General features: G+C 34.5%; 1 protein-coding gene across 1 annotated transcript; it reads left to right on the top strand.

Annotated features, from left to right (window-relative positions):
* The first annotated feature begins 2,471 nt into the window (after positions 1-2,471).
* On the top strand, positions 2,472-17,233 carry LOC144442561 (uncharacterized). Its single transcript, XM_078131940.1, has 5 exons — positions 2,472-2,578; positions 2,878-4,237; positions 12,449-12,581; positions 15,138-15,270; positions 16,510-17,233. The coding sequence occupies exons 2-5, from the start codon at positions 4,042-4,044 to the stop codon at positions 16,828-16,830; spliced, it is 783 nt and encodes a 260-aa protein (XP_077988066.1). The 5' UTR covers positions 2,472-2,578; positions 2,878-4,041; the 3' UTR covers positions 16,831-17,233.
* The last annotated feature ends 8,253 nt before the right edge of the window (positions 17,234-25,486 follow it).

Raw genomic sequence — 25,486 nt, 5'->3', positions numbered from 1 at the left:
TGATTGTAAGGTGCTGAAACACGAAGTAAATTACTTTGTCACGTTTTGTCACTATTTTTAATTGGAATCATGTCGTCAGACACGAGTCGTTAATGATGCTTTGATAAAGTAATGATTTCATCACTTTTGCATAAATATTCATAAATGCTCAGTGCGGTGTGTGAAGATTCTTTCAAAGTTCACATTGGTAGAAATAACGAATAGCTAATCAATAACGTAATTATCTAGAGTAAAATTATGACGTCATTGAGTGATGCATACATGTTATATTGGTGGCATTTTAGAGTACCATCGACAGCCAATACCGATTAAGTCTCCCTAGGTGAGTATCATAATTCAGCTGCCACACGGCATTAGTTATATATAATCAACACAAGACTGGAGCACTATCCAGTTATGGGACTGGGTGTCCTTATTTGATACTAAATGGTTGAATTCTACAAATTGACACTAAAGAGGCACAAACTACATACACACACACATAAAATTTGAAACAACATGGTGGTCTGAGCTGTGTTTCAATCCTAGGTTTTGGAATTGGTGTTATCTTTATCAGTGGGACCACAAGGATTACATGGAATCATTCTTTTGTTCTTGATCAACTTAAAAAAAAAATCTCTTGTTTTTGAATTTTAATCTTAATTCTTTCTTTATGCCATACAATGAATCGTTTGATTAAAGATGAACTAGCTGCAACCACAACGTTTTTGTTTTTGTTTTTTAAATGTTTTGTTAGACACAATGACTAATAATAGTAATATCGTACACCCTGCATAGTATTGAATCACCTGTGGGTAAAATGTGTATGTGAAGTTGTGCACATAGTATGGTACAATAAACTCCATCAAATTGTTGGTTGTCTGATCGAAAAATATAATATTCCAGTTACAGATACTACAGCTTTAACTTATTGGTAAGTGTATGTCCATCTGAGATTGCCTGCTACAGTTTGTAACTATGGCAATACTTACAACTACAGTCAGTCAACAAAATTCTTGTACACAAATACACTATCGATTGGGGCAAATCAGTGTCAACACAGAGCGTCATATAAGTACTTGTGTGTGTGTGTGTGTGTGTGTGTGTGTGTGTGTGTGTCTATGTGTGTGTGTCTCTGTGTGTGTGTGTGTATGTATGTATGTATGTATGTGTGTGTATGTGTGTCTGTGTATGTATGCGTGTGTATGTATGTGTGTGTGTGTGTGTGTGTGTGTGTGTGTGTGTGTGTGTGTGTGTGTGTGTACAAAGAGTGTGGGAGATTAAAACTGCATTTTTCGTTATACCCACGTACACAAACTGTCATGTCACTTTTATACTATATCAGAATACTCGATGAGAGTTGCCAGGTATTATTTGACATACTTTACTAGTTCGAATAATTAGATATTATTCCCAATGTTTTTCTTCTCTCAGCCAAGGAAAAATGAGTGACCTAAGGGTCCTTGTCAAGACGAGTCACTAGATGAGTAGTGAGAAACCCTTAGGTTACGAGTTTTTTTCAGGCCGAATGAAGAAAACTATTGGGGAATATATGATTATACCTCCTTAAGGATAATTCTTAAAAATTCGGGAAAATTAATGGCGATTTGGAACGTTTTGACTCACATTTCGAGCACCACAGAACCAATGCCGTAGACACGGGTTGTCATGACATAGGGTATATAATCCACATTTTCTATTCAAAGACAAGAACTTGCTTTGTGCATGTTATAATATAAAAAATAATTCAATATGAAAGAAAATTAAACACCAAAAAATTGTGTATTATACAATATGAGTGATATGATGCAGGCAAGGTTCGTAATAAGCGCGTTCACATTTCCCCATCACTAGTACGGTACTTTGTATTGACTCTCTGTACAAAATTTATAGCAAACAGTGAAATATTACAGTACGACTAGTAATCGATACTGGACTCCTACTACTTCATTTTCAATGTAAACAAGTCGCGATCGTTGTACTGAGAAAATATTTGTCGTTCTCGAAAATTAATGCAATCAAATAGACCTGTACGTGCGTATATTCGAGACCGGGGAATCGTTAATTGAGTCCCGGCTCCATCAACATTTGATACCCCGCCACGTTTCTTTCTTCTCGTTCGATCAATATTTATTCAATTCACCTATATTGACATCGAAGCATTGGTTGCCATGTCAACATATCCATTTGCTCGCTTGCATGGGGGCATCATGCCATCAATTATCATTCACAAATTTGAAGCGATTTTGTTAAAGGCTTTGACATCGTTTGTTATTGACTTACCGCAGACGAACGATTCTATCCATCAATACGAAATGTCACTCCGACTGGAACAACTATTTGTGCCCCATATTACAAGATAACTAGCCAAGGCCTGACTTGTTTTATATTTGCATATTAAGCACGTGTTAGTCTCGTTTCCTTCACGTCTAAGTTTACTATTTATATCTTGCGAAACCTTACTTTCTCAGTATTGGTGTGAAAGTCTATAGCAGGAGTCGTAATACATCATGATCAGAGTCACGTAGTGTCCTCATTTTTATGAAATATTCAGACACTAATCGCGTATTTGGCCTGCAACAAATAGGTCTTGTTAGAGGTGAGTTAATATTTCATAGTCGAGAAATATATTTCAATATCTTGTAGATAAGAAATGACGTGCAGGATCATTAAATATTGATAAATGAAAAAAATAATTATTATTTTAAACGTTATGAGAAGCTGTCAGGTTTCCGTGTTATCAATGCCCGGTTGGCCACAAGCATTTAACGATGCATCCGAAGCGATCGAAAGATAAATCTATTATCAAAATGGGGGCTGCGACTTCATGACTGTTTCATATAATTAAAAAAAAAACATCGTTTTTAATCAGTTTGATAATCAATGGTCTCTCGACAGCTATCACGTGACTCCGGGAAGCCGATAAATAGTACACATCCTTAACACCGAGAGGCGTCCTGTTTTGAATGCATGGGATATTCCAGGGAGTCGAGTCGCGCAGGTGTTTTATTTTGTGCCATTTCTTTACCATGTTTTATTTCATGCAGTACAGGTATTGTAGTGATTTTGCTTGACTTTAGCAGTGTGAGACCTTGTCGACATCATCACTCGTCATTCTGAGCGCAGTGGGTGCATATGTACACATGTATGTGTGAATTTCAACTTCGGTGAGACAATGATATTTGACAGGGATTACACATTACAAGATTGGAACTGCCTTCGACTGTTCACATGTGGAAATTAATCGCGGGTGTTCGGAAATACGGATTTTATGTTTTCTCAGTAAAACAGATGATCTCCTCGTCGGATATAAGGAATGTATCTATCACCTGCGGCTAACCTTAGTGTTGTCGAAATAATTGATTTTCGAATCCATAGTTATCTATAGCAAGTGTGAGTTGTCCCTCTTATTGGATTGAAGCAGCAGCGTTGAACATCGAAAGTGAATATGTGGAGGAACCAAATTTGAGCAAAACATCAAAATATACCCCATTTGTAAGCTACAGTTCTGCATCAACGTGTATCAATTGATATAGCAAGCGTGAAAACATCCTACAGGATCGATGTCTCCGACTTCATGCCTGTCAGCATCACGTCTGAAAAGTACATGTATTCAACAGGCGTAAGTAGAGCAATTTCAAAGGTACCCCCTCTACGAAGATATTTGCACAGTGCTAAAAGGAGAAGACAATTAACAACGTTCAAATTACTTAAATCATCAAAGATCAATGTAGCTGGATAATTTCGCCATCTAACCTTCATCAGGGACACACTGGGTGTGTTTTTATTAACCTTCTAGCTTCTAATAGAAGTTGTATATCGACCGTACGCGTGGAAAGGTGTGTTCAAGCCAAAATTGACGACTGGATGAATGGGTGACAGTTCTTCAATTAAATCGGTATCTGTAATGTATTGACCAGTGTAATATCGCTATGTGATAGTTGACGATCGGCAGGTGTGAATCCCAATGGACGAAACGAACAGACTAGAATAAAAAAAACTAGGAATATTAATATGCAGCTTTAGGGCGTTGTGATAGTGCGCCGTAATGTGTGACATACAATGAAACTGTATCTCTATGTAGTACTTCACATAATATTTAGTTCCTTTTTGGGAGTACCCGTACACTCATCTTCTCAGTCAACGGCCTGGACAAAATTCTCATTTCCCGACCCCCAAGAGGACCTGGACTATTGCGGTAACCATGGAAACAAGTCTTGGCTCTGTGACCCCGACAATATATTATCCCATCAACAAGGTAAGGAATTTCATCGTCTGACTCGACTCGTGCCACATATCGTATGTGATGCATACAACCTTGCTTATCTACTGGCGATACACGTTTCGATTGCAGTTACAGCCAGTAAATTGTAGCCACGTCAATTACTCCTTTCAGCACCAAACGCTTTCCCGCCTGAATAGCTCCTACACATTTTTTTTTTACAAATTTTTCGTATCACGCTCCTTTATTTTAGACTCATTCCATAGAAACATCCTACTCAATTAACTTGATACCAAACTATTATTGAAAAATGCTTGCATTTCGAAATATTCTCCAAAGAAATAGACATATTGTGACCTATGTACATAAGTATAGGGGTAGGTGAATATATACAGTATGAGATTTCACCATAAAGTTTGAACATGGCCATACAAAATGAAGCATACAAGAAAGAATAGCATACTTTCAAACTACTCAAGTAAAACCGATCGAGAACAATATAATACTACCCATAAATTCTTCTGAACAATGTAAAAATTAAAAAATTGTCTCAGCCCTTTAGATAGACTTTTTATGGTAGTTTGGAAGTAAAATACTACGCGGTAAAGCTTTTATACATGTCAGTAATAATACCTTTGGGTTAAACCAGTGAAGACACACATACACCACACATCATACATCATACACGTACAAACATATATATATATATATATATATATATATATATATATATATATATATATATATATATATATATATATATATATATATATATATATATATATATATATATATATATACACACACATACATAATATGAGAGAAGACGAGTATGATATTACATTATGGATTTACGCTACGGAACGTTTCACCAGAAGGATCTTCAGGAGTAATATTGCAGTCATCCAAGGCTGATATATATATATATATATATATATATATATATATATATATATATATATATATATATATATATATATATATATATATATATATATATATATATATATATGTATGTATGTGTGTGTGTGTGTGTGTGTGTGTGTATATATATATATATATATATATATATATATATATATATATATATATATATATATATATATATATATATATATATATAAATGAAAGTTATCAGAGCACTCTACTTGGCGAAAGAAGAATGTAACTCGCGCTCTCTCTCTCTATATATATATATATATTATATAAACACATGAGGTAGGGAACGTCTGATCTTATGATGCTCTGTTAACAGGGTGATAGATAGATTCTAGAATGTTTACAGATTTTCAGACGTTATCTAATCTAGATTGATATTGTTCTCGCATTTGTTGTTATGTTGTCGAAATAAATACCACTAATAGTGTTTCTATTAGCGAAGTTAGTAACATAATAATACTGTAATAGTAATGGAAAAATGTATCCTGACAGTGTCAGAATTTATTACTGTTCTTATTCATTTCATTTCATGGTGTATGATTTTGGAAGAGTAAGTGAATTAATCATATCTTTTTACCCATTTTCTTCATGTGACACTGTAAGGATATCAATCAAACTGTCAATGTACAACATTCTCCTTTATTTTCATTGAACAGTCCATCCGCCATTTTGTTACCAAAAGGAAACAGTTGTAATTGTTATGTATAGTGTCTAGTTATATCTAGAGTAAGAACTAGATACAGAGCTCCTTGTCATAAACCACAGCCTCTTTTACGGCACCGTCCAAGACGCACATCGTCGTGAACCACAGCCTCTTTTACGGCACCGTCCAAGACGCACATTTCGTTGCTCCGACAGAAATATTAAATATGGGTTCTGGCTTGCGAGAATGAGAGCTAAGCATACAGGGCATTATAATAGCATATTTGTCACAAGATGACCTTTAAAACGGGTCAGAAACACTAAACTTTTATGAAGATTTAGTTGATTTTTTCATTCATAAACTACGTGTACATTAAAAGTTATGGCTACTGTAATATTAGCATTGACGACCGTTGAAAAGTACAGTATATTGGCTATGCAATAAACGCAAAGACTTGATCATGTCATGAAACCTATCCTGCAACTATACAGTGCGTGAGATACATACTTTATTTGTGATAAATTCTGCTGCAGTAGCTATAACACAAGAAACTCTGATGTGATCTCACTCTGAAGATCCGACTTTCATTCATCAGTGCTACAGTAATCCATCCTAGGGTAGTTGTATAATTATAGCGTTAACATAATAATTTCCTTTTTGAAGCCTGGCTATCATTCTAGGGAAATTTTACAAATCCTACACTTCAGTCTTTCTCTGGATTCCCAACACAGATGATGACATTTCTCGAGTCAAACTCAAACATCATACATCAACAGGAATTTATGCTCACTATTTTTTCTGGGGAATTGATTATTTTCATTATGGAATATTTTCCAGAATGATTGATATTGCCATTATTTGAAAAAGACATCAAATTTGTCAAAATACATGTGAAATAATACGACGTGGATTAGCGGCAAAAGTATTAAGAATGTGGTGCCTAAAGGGCTGATTTGCATATCCGTAGCCTCCGAATCGATCGAATTACATAGGTCCCTGGTTTGGCTGTTATTATAATGCAAAGAATGCTATGCCAGGAGCTATTTTGATAAATACTAAGTTACGTAAAATACAGCAAAGGTTAGAAAATGCCGTTTTATAAATGTAAAGGGACCATTTCATTTTGGTGAACTTTGTACCCCTTTTTGTATGCATATTTTGTGAATTTTGCATGAAATTGTTAAAGTTACATAGCCTATAGTGCTATACGAGGACGTCGTTCGTGCGTGACGACTTGATTTGTTTGTCTCACTGGAGACATATGAACAACAAATCCTCTACAACATGACCAACAATTATGCAAATGAGACCATTGTTAGGATGTTTTGACATTAACTACATGTATATTCTTTGGGCTTTGTGTGTTTTTACGTTTGTTTTCATGGATTTTATGTATGCTTTTTTGTATGTTTTCAGGCATGTTCATAAAATACACTTTCTTTGCAGGTCGTTGCATATCTTATATTATACTACTCCAGACGTATATTTTATATGAAGTACAATAAGTAATACAAGTCAATTATAAATAGGAAAACAGTATATGGTTAGGTTAAACAAAACAACATTAACGGGGGAGGGGGATACTGTGTTGGTATACCATGTCATCCGGTACAATTATTTCCTTATATAATTTATTTTTCATTTGAAAATTATTTGACGGGAGTGTAAATCCCTTCTGTTTATTCAGCAGATAAGAACTAACGAACTAATCGATATTGTAAAAATTGCCTAAAATAGAATGAATTGAAACTATAATCAGTCATTTTGACATTGATTTTTTTCTATTCTAACTCCACTTAATAGTTCCTATAGATGTAAATTAATCTTAACACGTGACTGAAATTGTAGGTATGATTTAAGAAAATTAATTATTCCAAATTACGCAGAACAGAACTTTGAATGTGGAACAAGTTTCAGCTCGGTGTCTCCTTACTGTCAATACTACGTTATGTATGTGATGTAAAATAACGGATGACTCTAGAACCAAAAATAGTCTTTATTCCTATACTGGTGTCTCATTTTAATATACAGTTCTAACTAATACACTGCTATAGAGGATTATATTTAATTCATAACGCCCCTGGCATATTTGCCTCAACTGTCGTCAAAGGTTTAAAAAAAAATATTGCTTGGATTTTGTCAAAATACACTACGCGTTTTGTTTGTTTTATGTGGAAATCATAAACCCATCTCTGTATATTTTCTATGGGTAATTAACCACACGTATATCAATATATATTATCTTATCAATAGGCATGAATTGTCTCTGTAAGTCAGATAGCCATAGCTGCAGTTATGTCAACTATAAATTAGATACGAGAAAAGAGTGAAACATAAACTTGGCCAGCTATTAGTAGTTATCTAAAGATGAACTAAGATAAATTTCAGTGGCGATAAGCTTTCAAAGACGCTGATAACCTGATAACAGAGTCAGTAATATGTGCTGCACAAAATGGCTGTCGGTGTTGCTGAGGTGCCATTTTCATTTCCGTTGCCAAGAACGAATATTCGAGTCTATTTCCTCTCGATTTTATCTACCTCAATAGCTGAATTTCTATTTATACAAAACAATAACAACGCAATAATAAAAGATTAAGCCTTTCAAATGAGAAAGAAAGAGCTTTGCCAAACTTTAAAACTTTACTTAATTTTTTTTAAATGTCAACAACGTCTTCTGTCATTATCGTAAATTACACTTCCCCTTGTGATTACATGAGCTGAATTCCAAACTATTAGTTCTTGGTCTCAGTAAAATTCACCACATAAGTAATAAATATGAGTACGTAATATTAACAGGTAAAATGACATTGCATGTCAGTTTCTTGCGCTTTCGATGACGGTGGTAACTGTAAATATTTTAATGCAACTAGATTGTGGTTTATTTGAAAATGTTTTGTTAGGTACAATAACTTACTGATATCATACACCGTGAACAATATTGATTCATCTGTGGGGAAAATGTTGTTTTTTACCTGTATACACAATTATATATCAAGCGAAATTGACTTTTGGGTCCACACCCAAATTCAGCACCCTCAACGGCGATCACGATTTGATTTCAACCAGTTTATGCTTATGGATAATATAGACCACTGATTGACATGTACAGTGTCTAATTATTGGTATTTTAACACTTTTAACTGAATATATTGCGGTTGTCTGATCCCAAAATGATACTCCACGTACAACTAGTACAGTTTTAACATGGTGACAGATTCAAAACTTTCGCGCAAGATTTAAACATTCTGATTATAGCATTTTTTTTTCCGTTTCGAAACGTGTACATGTTGCTTTGGTGCAGACTTGATAGGGATCAAACGGTGGTACATTGCGAAGTTCGAGTAGCTTGGTGATATGTAAATACAGAGAAATTTACACATTGAATGTTGATATTCTATATAGATTAATAAACAAGCCTTCTAGTGCTTTTTTAATTATACAAGTTATGAATATGACGAATAAACAAGCCTTCTAGTGCTTTTTTAATTATACAAGTTATGAATATGACGAAACACAGTTGACAGTTACTGTAGTAGGTATACATGTTGTGGCTGCATCTTCTACCTGTGGTATTTAAACCATTGTACTTGCAGGGTAAACAACATATGTAATCAGGCATCGCACAGAGCGAAGTCAGGCTGGGTTTACAGAATGATGAATACATGTATAAAATGTACAACATTGGGGATAGTTAAGAATGAAAAGACGACACTAGTGGAAAGTAAACCTCTGGCTTTTATCACATGTAGGAGGTGTTACTATGTCCAAGTGAACAAAGCTAATGGCGTACTCTCACTGTAGATGGCCTAGATGAAGTTGATCTGACTACAACGCTGTTTCTTTCATGAACGTACAGTTGAGAGAGAATAATTTGAATGTCACAACAATATTGATTGATTGGATTCTTAGCAGCAATTTGATTAAAAATCCCATTGTAGTAAACATTACGAGTACCTACGGTTAATAAATCATATTTTTGTTATTTTGTGTTTTCTTTAAAAGACATTTTGTCAAAACTGTCTGGAATCCTTGATTATATTACCTACAAATTTCATCAATGAGTTACAACTGAGTTACTTATCATACTGTCAAAATCAGAATTAATGCACATGGAATAGGTAGGTTGAATTGACACATAGTCTACAGCCCGTCTATCATCCATAGATCAGTTTTATGAATTCAGGTAATGTTTATATGGAGTCAGTTTTATTGACTCCCCTGGGATTTATATCTACGTGACTTGAGAAGCAATCGCACCCTTCACTGTTAGAGTATATAGTCCATACAACATGTACACTATCAGATAGGTATGAGGGAATATGTTTTACTCAAGTTATTATCAATATGGTTAATTCCCTAATTTTCACATGTTATTTAGAATAATCATCTATGCAATCCAACTCTAAAATTAATAGGTGAAGTGCAAAATTTTACAAAACACTCATAATTTTAATTTTTCATTCTATCGTGTCCCCATATCTTCATAACTATAAGTACCACAGTCTATTGAATTAAATGTTAGAGAGTACCTTCCACCTATCTGTATTATATATGTGCCATGCGCACTTTTCTTAAATAAGACAGTCAAAGATTTGTAGTGATTGGCATATATTTTTTAAGAATAGCTAGTATGACAGGTCATATTTCAAACAAACACATTTCAAACAAATCACTTTTCATTCTTCAAGACCATGGATGTATGTATTACTTCGCAGTATTCTCCGTATTACATCCATGATTTGATCATCTGGCAGGCTGATCAAAATTTACAGAGGTGTTAATTAAACTGGAGGTGTGGAAAGATTAGCTTCTGAATCAATATATGTAAATTCAGGCGTGAAAGTACAATGTCAGTTATGTACATCTAATCATCACAGAAGCAGTAAGACTCCTGTATATGGCGGGGGTTATTTCGGAAGATGTGGTCTTTACCGGGGTCTCTTTGGCTGTGGTTAGTTTTAAGAAACGCATGTTCAACTTCAAAACACCCCCCTACATCCAGTTTAAAACGATTGACCTCTATTATATTCAAATTGTGGAAATACCAATGTTCACAGAACCATGAATATGTAGTGCAACCGATCTAACTAGTATTTTAATATACATAAATTATAATATCAAAATTATTATGGCTCGTTTAGCTCTTTTCGTTACAGTATACTTGTGCTCCATCTTACATTTAAATTCAGAGAACACGCAATACATATTCCACACATTTAGCGCATGTGCTGTCAGTGGTGCCACGATAGTGTGACCTTTGACGTCTCAGGAGAAATGCCAGATACTTGTTTTCTCATCATCTGATTCAATATGATGATATCCAGATCAAACTCGGTGGCCATATCGGCATAAGAATGCCACTAATATGTATTGATAAACTAAATCATTGAAATGAAACCATGCGTTTCAACGTCGTGGCTCAGTTACCAAATATTAAGAGTAAATCGTAGCTGGAGAATCCACTGACTTGTAACAAAATTACATCAAATATTGATGACAAGTTACGTATTGTACTTTAATAAAGAAAGCCGCTTTGTTGTATCATTGCGTCACTGCTTTTCTCGTACCAAAAAAGAAAATTGACACTTAATGCGTGCGTTGTGAATAATTACGTTTGTGAATATGTTCACTTTTAAACAAAAAGTTAGAAAGGAATCCATCAATATTAAAATAATATTGATTTATACAAAAATAAAGAAAAACGATAATTTTACTACTGTTTTTTGCGGGAAAATATTTTTGATTATCTGTGCAAATTTGCTCACTTATGACTCGAAATTCTCGGAAAGAAACCTTCAATACAAATATGTCTACTATTTCTGACCAAACTTACGTTGATATATTTAAATAATTATAGAAAAAAGATAAATTGTGCAAGTCTTTCCGGCGGTAAAATAATCCACTACGTTTTAATCATCCAGGAGCAAATATTTCAATACAAAAGTGAATGACGTGAACAAGATGAATGCTTCATCCGAAAATTGCCTTTTAACGACGGAATTGTATCCATTTGCATAGTGTATCCATCTTACACGCCCTAGAGGGAGTCATTTCTCATTTCGGTAATTATTTCATTGAGACATTTTTCTATTAATCTTTCCGACGACCCACAATAACAAATTATCAAGTTTCAACTTTATATCCACGACATTGCTACGCCATCTCAAATCTAAACATGTCCCCAGTACTAGTTTCCTACAAAGAAGCTGTTGTATACAATATCGGTCAGGAAATACATTATATTCACGTGATATTCATATTTGAAATTCAAAGCATTTCATTGTACGATTCATCTACATAATTACACTTTTTGACAAGCTATGCAATCTATGGTCGCAATATATTAAATACAAGTATGAAATTATACGATCAAGTAATACTGTTAGTAACTGTAAATGTGTTTGTACACACCAAAATCGATTTACTACTTTTAATCGCAAGAAAACACAAAATGATGTACGCATGCACAGAACGGACGTTACGTGGTGATTTCATGTGGTAATGGAAGTGACGTAGTGATATGATGTGTTAATTGAAATTCAGAAATGAATACCATGCTCATGTCATTTAAGCTGTGCAAATGAAGCAAACACCTAAATTTTGTTTGTAAGTTAACATTTCCGCTCCCCATACTGTCTAACATCGCATACTGTGTTTTCTTTCAGCGGTTGATATTGAAAAAGTGTTAGTGGAAACACAAAACCTTACAAGCTGCGATTGCCGTGGATGTACCAATCAAACCAATGTCAATTTTATTGTCACTGTTGCCTTAGTACCCAAAATATACATATACAAAAGGTATGTCAATATTAGCTGTATCGTGAACTAGTGTCTGTTGAAGTATAATGCAATTACTTAAGTGAACATAATTATGTATATATTCTTCGTCAATTAAAGTACATAAATGAATAATTTGACGTGCAATTACTTAATAAATTATTTTAAGTAATTATTTTCTTCCAATAGAGTAAAGATATACCATGAGGCATTCATCGAATGAATTGAGTGATCAAATTAACACAGTTAATTGCATCGTAATTGGCTTTTTGCCAAGTGAGTGGTCGATAATGCATTGGGGGAATAATTAAAGTGATAGTAGAAAGTTATTTTCCTTAGTGGATGTTTGCCTAGATTTAATGTAGATAATTGAGAGATAAAGATAGTCATTTTTGATACAGCGAAGATTGTAAGCAAGATTTAATGCACTTTATTAATTGATAAAAACTGAGCCGAAAATATGCTTGATAGAATCTGTCAAGTCATTATGAATTATAAAGTGACAGGTGTCATATTGTATTTCTATTCAGTTATCGCAAAATTGAAGATCCCTTTATTGGCCCCATAGAAGACGTTTGAAGGATATTGAAACAGGCTGTTATCAAATATGAAGGGGGGGGGGGGGTTATTGTATTCATCTATTACCACCGTAGGAAGGACAATTTTAGTGTACTCACCCAAGTGCCGGATTTATGTATAGTTTTGAAAAAGCTATAACAAATTTTGTCGTCGAAATATCTCATCAGATCATTGGGTTGTACTGAAATGTATGTAAATACTTTTTGTTTGTGAATTTCATACTGTATATAGGTGTGAATAGCAATGAATAGGTAAAAGAGGGACAGGAAAGGATAGTTGTGAAAATGGTACAAAAGTTGCATGGGAAAAGGTGTCGATACAAGAATAGAAAGTGTGGGGTAAAATAAGAGAAAGAATCAGCTTACAGAATGGCAAGAAAAAGTGAACGAATTAAACTTTACAAAAAAAACAGTACCAGGTACGATTGAACTGTCAACAAGTGACATGATGTGTTAATTTTAGAACTTCATTATATGACTTCATTGTTTTGTAGAAGTATAATTATATTATTACACAACTATTTTATGTTTAGCCCTTTAAATGAAGGTTCCTTTCGTTTGGTAGTTCAATTTGGATTATTTGGTTATCTCTGTCGATAGAGTTTCAAGTTCAAATTACAATTGTTCTTTGTTAAACAATTATGTGTGTGTGTGTGTGTGTGTGTGTGTGTGTGTGTGTGTGTGTGTGAGCGTGCTCGCGCATTTTTTGAATCGTTAAGATTTTAAGGTGTAAACAGAAATAAATCATTCATGCTTGCTTTATCGGTGTTCAGGTGGACGAAATTATCACTGTCACTGTAGAAGATCCAGACTTGTGTATTTGGGAGTTTTGGGGCTTATTCTTGCATGAGTCATTACAATGATATTATCAGTGTAATTTTGATCTACACTCACTCTGTTGGTGCAGGACATCCTGTAATATTTTATGAAGCTGTAGGCTTAAGGATAATATAAGTGATTTCCCAAATCGCTATTCATTCATAATATGACGACAGAGGAAATATCAGAGGAATGCTGGCTGATTAAGTATTCATAATTTAAAGTGACACACATTAAAAAGGCTGCATTTGTAGAAATAAATCATCAGTACAATTCTACTGAAAATGACATGCAAGTTTTCTCTACAGCTCTGTGACCTCTGCAATGCGCAATGTATTGCAAAAGGACAAAGCGCAGCAGACGATCAAAATTAAGAGCCTCGCTTTCAGCTCAGACGTTACATGTTAAATTAAAATTTTGTTTGTAAAACTGCAATTGTTTCTCGAATCTATTTATATTGAAACGTATTGTCGTTTTAACGAGACATTCCAAAGTCACATATTTACAAAGGTGACGGTTAAGAATCGATGCCTCCAACTATTTCATGTCCAGTTACAATATCGGTAAACGTCTAGGTCACATCTTGCTGTTGACAGTGGCTCTGTCAAACCGATGTCTTCCTAACGTTTGAAGATAATCAAATTTGTCATCAGCGTTGCCAAACTTGGGAGAGCTATAACATGTCTTCATAAAATATTAAGAGAAATGAGGATGAGCTCTCATTTCACTGTCAGTTTAAGTGGCCTACATTAAATAATTCAAAACCAGTGAATTATACATGTCAGTCGTACCACCTTGTTGATTCTAGATGAGAGACGTTCAACGACCCTTTACTAACGGACAAGCCAAGGTTTACGTTTGATCAATGCACTTTCTAGGGGTTCAAGGTAATCCTAGTTTCAAAATAATCCAGTCGATACATCTTCGATGTGATTCAGTTACTTTCCTGGTAGGACGCCGGACTTTATACACCTTCATGGTATGTCCAGAGATGTTGAAATTAAAATTGTATTTTGTAGTTCTCCACAGTAAGGAACTACTACTAATCAACTTATATGTATTGTGAAAGGCATTTGAATGTGACGTCACGGGTAGATTCAGAATACCTCGTAAACAAACTCAATGTATACATTCAAAGTGTGAAATTATTCTTCTGACTCACAACCTTGTTATTTTTCAGTGCGAAAAGTATTGTCACAGAACAAGACTTAGAAGCTATTTCCCATGAGTTTGCTGATTACTTACTGCATAGATATCAGTATGGACAATGCGGAAATGACGTAATCTTGTTTGCATCACGTGATGATAGGCAGGTACAGTAGGCATATTTCGAGCTCCCACTCTTAATTTTCTTTTGAACAAACGCTTCATTTATATGTCTAGCCTGTTTATACGTCATTCTCAGCTTGTTTTTTGACTGATTCTAGAAAACATTCCCTTCTGAAAGTTGTCTCTACATGCATGAAAGTATACTTGTGTCGACTGATATTAGGAATTGCCATAATATCACGGTTAGGATGATCAAATTAATGACAATTGTCTGGGGAATCTCGATAGTAGTGATCGGCTACATAGCTATGGGTAGTTGAACTTTTGACCGTAAAACACAGTTCTAATTTTCCAGTTTCTGTAGCCGAAAAAGAAATTGTTGAACACATACATAAAAAAAATATGAAACTGAGATATCCATAATAATTTAGGCACATTATTTGAAAAAGAAGCGAAAGTATGATAAAATAATAAGTCGGGAAAGTGTGGTTTTCTGTTTGATTTCTCGAGTGATTCTTCACAAAAACTCCCTTGGCAATCGTACGATTTTGGTTCCCAAGTGTACCACTGAGGGTGCTATGCATTTCTTTTATTAGAAAGGATTATTTATGAACAATCAATTCTCTGCAGATTTTCTAAATGACAAACTCCGTTTCACATAATGTATAAAGTGATAAATTAGACTTTAAAATGACGTGATGCATTACTAGTATTATTTAAAAACGATATCTTAATCCATATATGCAAATTAGGACAGTAGCCGGCAACAACAGCTATATATCCATTATTGAACTGAGTCACGTGTCTCCCTTGTAGACTTCGTGTACAATGCTCCCTCGTAGACATAAGCACCTTAATTTCCTATTTCACATGCTACTTTTGAAATTATCTATATCCTAGACTTGCTCAAGTCTGGGCCTTTTTAATTCTTTATTTGAATAAAACTATATATTTTTAACACAAGTATGTTCTTTTGTGTTAAATAATGACCTGAGTGAACGTGAGTGCGTATAACTCTGAGACTACTAGCAACTGGGATTTATTTATTTTTAAACTTTAGAAAACTAAAAATGAATACCAAATTCAAGTAATGTGAAGATATTAGAGTTAAAAAATCTCCCAGTGACTGATGACAGTCTAACTACATCTCTCTAATCTATCTGCCACTGTTTATATTTATAAATGTTATGAGGGTTCATGGCTATTCCGTTTTAAGGTGGTCACCAGTGACTATATTTCATTAGACCTTGGTTAACCTTTCATTGTCCTTTATTTTACAACAGTTCAGTGTGGCAATAGGGCATGAAGCACAGGTCTTCCTGACACCAAGATCCCTTATCAAGATCCGAAGTGAAATCAGTGAACATTTTGAAAAAGGAAATGTCTACGAAGGAATTCTTGCTGCTGTTACCATCTTCAAGGACGTTTTCTTGAACCAATATGAATACAGTGTCACGATATCATTTGTGTTATATCTGGTCTTCTGCGGAATAGGATTTTTTGCGGCTCTTTTTGTGTTTACACAGATGTACAATTTCTACAAACTGAAAGTCATGGAGAAACCTAAACATAAGCGAACAGTATGGATTTGGGGCTTTGTATAATGTGAATACCATACATTCTTTTGTATTACTATTGCCGAAATATGCAGACGACAAAATGGCCGCACAACATTATGTATATAATGTCATAATGTGATAACAAACAATCGAACTGGTTTGACTACATGAAGTAATCAGGGCAATGATATAAAATATATAAAAAGACAAAATGTTAACAGTCGTCACTAATATAAATGCAGTTAATGCTAAGAATATAATAGTTTCAAAAATGGTCAAAACAAAACCTGATGAAGGCATTGATTTTATATTGGATACAAACAACAGCTCTAGAGGGCGCTACATATATCCCTAATTCAAACTAATGCACCATTTCTATTCCTATTATTAGACTATACAAATAAAGAGTAAGTATAATCCCACTATTATAATAAGATGCAATACAGTATGTATGAATTTTATACTCACTTTAAATACTTTACATCAAATGGATCAAAACTAGAAAAGTAAAATAAATAGTAAGCTTTCTTCCAATTTTGTTCATACATTGATATCAATAATCATTCAAGTATTACGATAAGGTTAATAAATATATCTCTATAATCATTATATTGTTGCTTAAAATATTTCACTCTCAAAACTTTTACTTATGCATGTGTTATTCATTTTTTTGTATATGTTTATGCTTTCCTAAGCTAGCTGGTGGTTGGTCAAGAAAGAGTCACGTGTGGTAAATTAAATGGACATATTTCCATGCATTCGCAATGACATGGTGTCAGAGGGCATTAGATTTATGTACGCATTGGACAGAAGCATCACAATGAAATTATGAAAATTATGGATTCTACCCAGGGGGTAAAGTTTACCTTCCATAATGGAAGATATTATTATAAATGTGTCTGTCTGTCTGTCTGTCTGTCTGTGAACAAGATATCTAGAAACTGTTGCACTAATATCACTAGAGTTGAGATACTTCTTCCCTATGGGAATATTAATTTTAAGAATAATTTTAGGTACTTTGGTACTTGCTGAACTATAAAACCAACCAAAAGTAAATACATATTTTTAGGAACACAGCTTTGTATCTAACATTCAAAAGGTTAAACCATACCATTTACACCATACGAATCACTGAAATACCAAAGACAAGTATCTAACAGATGTTTGTGTAAGGGAATAGGCATATATTAAAACTTGGGCTGGGCTGCTGGGCTTGAAAAATGAAACTGAAATAGCTTCATAGATTTACAGATTCATTCTGACTTGAGGCCTATCTGGCCTCTACTGTCAGCTCTATACTAACTTTGTCATGATGTTCCTGTGTACTAGTCTCTGTACAGCAGAGTTTTCCCTATAATCATAATACAAGGGTTGGTTTTTCCCAAGTTTATCTAGACGACTTTCAAACATCCGTACAGTTGATGAGGATACCACATTGGCTGGCAATTTGTTCCATATCTTAACTGATCTATTTATAAATGCACATTTTCTTAAATTTGAACAATGTTTTATAAATCTTAAACTGGTACGCGAGTCAGATAGCAGCTGCACAAAATTTGAAACTTCTGAGTCATATATTCCCTCCATAATGTTAAACATTTCAATCATGTCACCTCTTAGCACGACGATAAGCTAATGAGGGGATCTTAAACCACTGAAGTCTTTCTGGACAAGACAATTTGGAGAGACCTGGTACTTGTTTAGTCGATACAGTCGATATAACGGACATTATACTGCTGCAGCCTGCAAGGATAATTTTCTTTCTGTTGTCTATTCCTTGAAGCAGGGGATATATATAAGAGTATACACCTTACGCGTGACTTGTGAATCGTTACTATTTTACATGTACAGACCCCAATGGTGAAATTTACGCAAAATAGTGCTGTCAAGACCGCAATTATCACAATGTATCTAGTTCCCTTGATCGGGGAGGGTCAACGCAATAGATTGTAACGCGTGAATGGTGAAAGCATCTTGTTTTAAGTGCTTGAATGGTGAACTGGCGAATATTGCGTTATTGGTGAATGATCGTTATTTTCGAATGTGAATGGTGAATCGCGAATTACATATTTTTGCGTGAAACCCAGTCTAAACCAGTTCTCTTTTAATGACCTGTGTGGTCTGATCAGAGGCATGAGGCAACAATTCTAGTGAAATCCGAAAATGATCATAATAAAGGCCCAAATCAACTTAATATGTATGAGTCACATGAATGTTACATGGGTCTGTTATTTTTTGGGTTCGCCTGCTTTAGCAGATGACATTTCAATATTAGCACCAACTCGTTCTACATGTCAGAAAATGCTTATTGTATGCAACTTCTGTTCAAGATGCAGATTAAAACTCTCAATCTCAAAATGTAGCTTATTAGTTTTTTATAGAAACAAAGTACAACAACTTGGAGAACACCATCGTTCCAATCACTTGATTTGATATGACAATGCAGAATACTGTAGTTAAAACCCATGTACTTGGAATTAAGTACAAAATAGCTGGCAATAATCAACATATGCTGAATTAACTCATTTGACCCATGACTTTACTCTTGATTCGATGCGACGCGACTAAACTTGACTCATGACTTGACTTAACTTACCTTTGTTTGACCTTGATCTTGACCTACCTTTACTTGACATTGCTTGAGCTTGACCTACCTTTAGTTGAGTCTTGACTTGACCTTGACCTACCTTTACTTGACTTGACATTACTTGAATTTGCTTGACTCTTTGACTTGATTGTTGACTTGACTCTTGCCCTGACTTGACTTGACAATTTAGAGGGTGGGCAAGGGGTATTTTCATATTTTTGTGATTGGGTCATTTTATTTTTCGTTATTTGTAAAACGTTGCAAAGTTTATAAAATAATAATTCAGTGGTCGGCGTACTGCAAATCCACTGCTTATTTTGAATACAATCAGAAAAAAGCACCACTTTTTTCGTGCACATGAAAGAAAAATATATGTGTAACTGCCGTATTTGTGCGACCTTAAACAGATTCGATATAAGCAACGTTTTACGTGATCCATCACATATTGGTATACCCAGGACTTTGCAAACATAGCAGTCATATTAGACTAGAATGTTTCTTTTTTTCTTGGGAGGGGGCAGGGGTCCAAGCCCACGAAGGTCAAAGTTTGTTGATAGAAAGGAAAGAATGGATGTTCCTCTTGAACTGGGGAGTTTAGAGGTATTTAATATCAAAAGTACATGAAAGATCATCCATTTTATTCAACGGGATATTCATCAGCTCAAAGCGTGCAATGTTATGTGATTCGCTAAGTTGCAATTGGATGTATGATACACAACGCGGTAGTCACAGTCACAAGTTGCTTCAAAGGTCTTAGACTGTAATTTCTTATTGAAATTTCTGTAATTGTACGTGTATTTGTGTTGTACAGCTTGATATTATTTTGTTGACATCGAACTGTGCATCCCCGTTTCAAAACTGACCCTGCGGGTTCCCTGTTCCGAATATACATATGTACTGTTCACTGTTTCAATACTTAGTGGAATAGCATACAAAATTATACATGATTGTACACGTACTATTATATGTTATTCATTCATATGTTTCTCTATATGTTCATTGATAAAGCAAATATTTCTATTTTGATCAGAATCAGTCGCTCAACTTCCTCGTTGTTGTAGTTCCCGCCTAATTGTATTTTTATTCTCCTCCTTTTAGAATTGCCTATATCTCTAAAAAGATATTCAACAGACATTCATTCATTCATTCAAAACAGTTTGTCAAAAGTGTAAGGAGACACTGACTGCTTATCTCACCAGCAATATGCTGTGTTGAGTTTTACACGGAGTGGTAGATGCATTAGAATGCCCTTCCAGCAACTTTCCAGTTATAATTGTAAAACGTAAAATCTTTAGTGTATTTTCTTCGTAATTCGTAAATTGTGTGTTTTCATCACAAATGTAAAAATTGAAATTTAATCTTCGTAATTTGTAAGTCAACACTTATTTAATCTTCGTAATTTGTAAGTCAACACTTATTTTTTTCTGTAAATCGCACTGGGGGACACCCTTGCTCACCCTCAATTTACAATACTATAGTTCAAACTCGTGGAGTTGTACAAAGTACAAATATCGAACATAATAATGATATTGTTGAATAAATACACTTTTAAAAACAATATCCAACAACTGTGCTTTAAACTTCAGTATGAGTAACCAGTAACGCTGTCCACCAAATAATATTAGAAGGAATAAATGTCAGATGAAACCATTTGACAATTTCACACACACACACACACACACACACACACACACACACACACACACACACACACATATTCACACATAAATGTCTTAATAATCTACATTTTGTATAACATTGACATATTGCAGTCTAACTCCTATTCAAGTCAAAATATCGACTTCACACATAGACAGTGCAAATTACAAATACTACATGTGCAATATAATTTGATCATATAAACTTGTTTGACTTACGATTGCTGATCTATTCACTGACAGCTATCAATTGAATACTGCAACAAAACTGTTCATTTGGCAATACAGTGTTTTCAGTCAAAGTCAAAGTTGATATTATCCAAGAGTGCACACAGTTCACTCTACTAGTTCAAAACCATTAGCAAGTCTATAACAAGCACTTTGGAAGATGAGAGTGATGAACATAGTATAGAAACCAAACCATGCTGATGTCAGGCAATGGCCATTTACCATGTAGTAGCATCCACAATTACTGACGACACCTTGGTTCTACAGTAATAACGTGAACCTTCATACTTGAATGCTTATAATGGCATAATTGCACACTGAATCACGTAAACTGAAAACAACAGAATAAATAACACTTGTAAATACAAATTACAACACTTCATCACATTTAAACTGAATACCTCTGGTAAGGGCAAATCCGTAGATTTTGGACTTACACACATTGTTGGAATGCAAAATTCTAAACTAGGTATTATACATGACATACCACTTAATTGGAAAATTAATTATATGAAACCATTGTTAGGGTTGGTATATGTACCAAATTATATGACATTTGAAGCTTGAATCAAGCTTGCATACCGAAAATAATTAATTATGCAAATTATTCATAAAAGCTTTAAGCTAAATCGACAAACTTTATCATTATAGGACAATTGCACTTTGTTACGGTTAACATATGTACCAAATATTGAATTTGCAGTATGCATTCCAAAGATATAGTCTAATTACTAAAAATCCATTAATTATGCAAATAACTAATTAATGTTCATTGGATGTTTACCAAAATCTAATCAGTTCTTGCCATTAGCACATGGGAGTTGTGTAGCAAGTTTCATCAGAATCGATGCTATAGTTTTTGAGATATCGTGTCCACAGACAGACTGGCACACACACACACACACACACATACACATACACACACACACACACACACACACACACACACGCGCGCGCGCGCGCGCGCGCGGACACACAGGCAGACACAAGCAGTGCATAACATTCCTTTACCGGAGGTAAAAAATCTCTAGTAATAACTTATATAGTACCAAATGTTGACAGGAATGAGAAATCAACTCAATACCTCAAACTGTAGAGTTATGTGTACTTACAGGAGTTTTAGAACAGTAATTATGTTCAAACACATGATGTGAACTTTTAACTATTCATAATATATCTTGTGAAGTCGATATCACCGTCAAAGTCCTTAATTATTTCGTATTTCACCATGGTAAAATTCACATCCGGTGCAAAAATGTGACGATGACGTCGATAGTAACGGCAATGGTAACTTGCCACAAAACAGATTCAAAACTCAATGATTTACACCCAAAATACCTAAATGCATTTCACAAAGGTCTAAAGTATGTACTCTGTTATCGGACAGTATCAAAATATTGGTTCCAGTTACCCAACCCCGCCTAGTTTTTCACGCCGACCCTAAACTTGTTTTTACGTATTCCAGAAAAAAATAATAAAATCGTGAAAATTGTAAAGTCTCGTAAGAAACAGTGGATGCGGAATAACACAAAGACCATATGGAAAACAATGGAAAATATTACTACCAGAACTATAAATAAACAAAAATCTACCTACCCTACTAACTCTAAAATGCTGAGGTGCACGAGCTGGCTACGCAGACGACAACTTGTGCGCGAACGTTTGCGTCACATGGTCATGTGGGGGTCATTGACCAATCAGCGACGTGATAGTGTGACTTGACTTGAGAGGTCAAGGGTGAATTTTGTCAACTGCAGTGTGCTGTCCGTATTTCGCGACAGTCGTGAGAGAGAGAGAGAGAGAGAGAGAGAGAGAGAGAGAGAGAGAGAGAGAGAGAGAGAGAGAGAGAGAGAGAGAGAGAGAGAGAGATGTAAACCAAGGGGGGGGGGGGGGAGAGAGAGAGAGAGAGAGAGAGAGAGAGAGAGAGAGATGTAAACCAAGGTAAGCTTTATATTTCAGGCCATAACTTCATTCAAATTTTTCATTTAACTTTTTATAACACAGGCGTATAATTACTGAGAAATTGTCATTGAGTTACATAAATGATGTCACAGTACAGAAATACACAATGAGTGTTAGCAGGGCATCCCCATCTATGATTTATTACGCACCCTGGCTAATCTGAATTGTTGAGCATCCAGTTTCTTTGGGGAATAAACGAACCGTGCACATTACCGGTATATTGTTCAATCATTTCATGTCCACAATGTTTTCCTTTAAATTATCACCACGGCAACAACGGTAGTATCAGTCTGATCCAGCGTTAGCATGTGTTCCCAGGTTATTTGCACACTTAACCATTTTAAAAAAAAATTTTTATGGGACATCTTGGTGGCCTGAATTAAAGAAATAATAATAAAAAAAATTCGACAGATTCAATCATTTCCAATACTCTTAAAAGGTATATTGCCAAGTTTTGAATGACTATTTTCTAATTTTTTTGTTTCTTTTTAAATCAGAATTTTCTTTTCTCTAAGAGGCAAGGTATATCCGATGATAGTAGACAGTCTATTCTGTACACATGCAAACACTCTAAACATACTAGTCCTGCTTGCATACGAAGGAATTCGGGACTCGATTCTGACAATTGTCCCTCCCCCTCCCCTGGTGTTTAGAGTCAAGTCAGTAATACAGACTCGTGCACCGTCATGGAAGCAGGACTATAAACATACATACATCAAAAAGACTCAACAATCAATGTAATAACAAAACCAGAAATAAAGATTAGTCGTATTTATTCAAAATATGTATTGTTGCTGTCACCTTTGCTCAATTCAGTATTGCTAAAAATGCAATTAGCAAAAAGTTAAACATTGCAATTTTACAGTAAAAGAGATAAACCGACAGATTTGTTGTTATGGAAACACCATATTGCTGTAGCTTGTAGCAATGTATTTTAGCTCAAACAATGACATATCTGTCAGTCTGTAAAAATGGACTGAATCATACAAAATATTAATTAGACCATACAATTTATTGTTATCACTGAAAGGGATCCTTCTCAATATAATTCAAAGTTGATACTGTGGCAGGTTGTGAATGTTATGAACTAGATGCATTTTGAGAAAAAATACAAAAAGGTTGCCTGAAATGGTAAAATAGTATACACTATATCAAGCCTGGGTCTAACCATAAGTCATAAATAGTGTAAGGTCATTTGATTTTACTCTATGTATACAAACACTGTCAATGTGTAAAATATTACCTAAATAAAGAATATCATAGTTGGCCATTTCATAACCTTGTACAGGCTATGATGTATCAGAAATTTAGCAGCAATAGTGATGAGAAATGGGTATTTATTATGGATTTTTAATTAATAAAAGTTTTATGTTAACGGGTGGCACAAGTGTACACTATTTATACAATCTCAAAACCAACTATTTGCTGATACCCTTGTGACCTTTACAGCTATTATACATGACTACACTCACTAAACAAGTGCATAAAAGATATCACAAAATTTACTTCAGAAAGAAATTATGATCACATCCATTATTGTTTTAGTGTATGATGTCTATATTGTTAAAAAATGACATACCACTGTTTGCAACTTCTGTCAAAATTAGATTTTTTTATTTTTTTTTTTGGGGGGGGGTTCTTGACAACAACTCGGATCTTTGACAGTTCTAGATTGTCTACATATTATGATTGTTGGAAAATTATGATAGCTCAGGTCATCACAGTAACACCCATGCACGACATGGCTTTACACAAAATTTATATCAAAACTGTTGTACACAGTGAACTCTAGTGTCAAATATCTCGTAATCTTACTTTAAATGTAACTTTCTGAGCCCAATTACCCACCAACCAACCAACCAACCCACCACTGTATACTTTGCATCTCGAATTGTGAAATGCATACTTCTTATAAAATGGGTAATGAGCTAAAGTATCTTATCTTACATAAATTATGTTGTACGAGCCACCTGTACAGAACATTCTTTGAAGGATTCCTTTTTCTGTGTTTTTTTTTACAAGATGTATGCTTTACGGCCCTTCATTTAAAGTGGCCATATGATGAGGAATGGGTATTTATTGTGGATTTTTAATTTATAAAACAATTTCTAAATGGCTTCCTACTTGAAAAATCTATTTTAAACAACATATGCCAAATCTTTGTTTGTAACTCAAATAAATTGCAAATGATTAATAAATCTGTGAAATGTTTGTTATTGTAACGAACAATAACAAACCTTTTACACATCTTTTAGCATTTTGCAAT

The sequence above is a fragment of the Glandiceps talaboti genome, chromosome 11 (assembly GCF_964340395.1).
Source record: "Glandiceps talaboti chromosome 11, keGlaTala1.1, whole genome shotgun sequence".
Taxonomy (NCBI): Eukaryota; Metazoa; Hemichordata; class Enteropneusta; family Spengelidae; genus Glandiceps; species Glandiceps talaboti.
This window is presented reverse-complemented; position numbering and strand designations above follow the sequence as displayed.

What these genes read in the sequence shown, in the direction of transcription:
- LOC144442561 (XM_078131940.1), top strand. Translation starts at nt 4,042, where the DNA reads ATGAAACTGTATCTCTATGTAGTACTTCACATAATATTTAGTTCCTTT. An exon ending in TATATTATCCCATCAACAAG is followed by an intron (nt 4,238 to 12,448) that starts GTAAGGAATTTC and finishes GTTTTCTTTCAG; the next exon opens with CGGTTGATATTGAAAAAGTG. An exon ending in CATCACGTGATGATAGGCAG is followed by an intron (nt 15,271 to 16,509) that starts GTACAGTAGGCA and finishes ATTTTACAACAG; the next exon opens with TTCAGTGTGGCAATAGGGCA.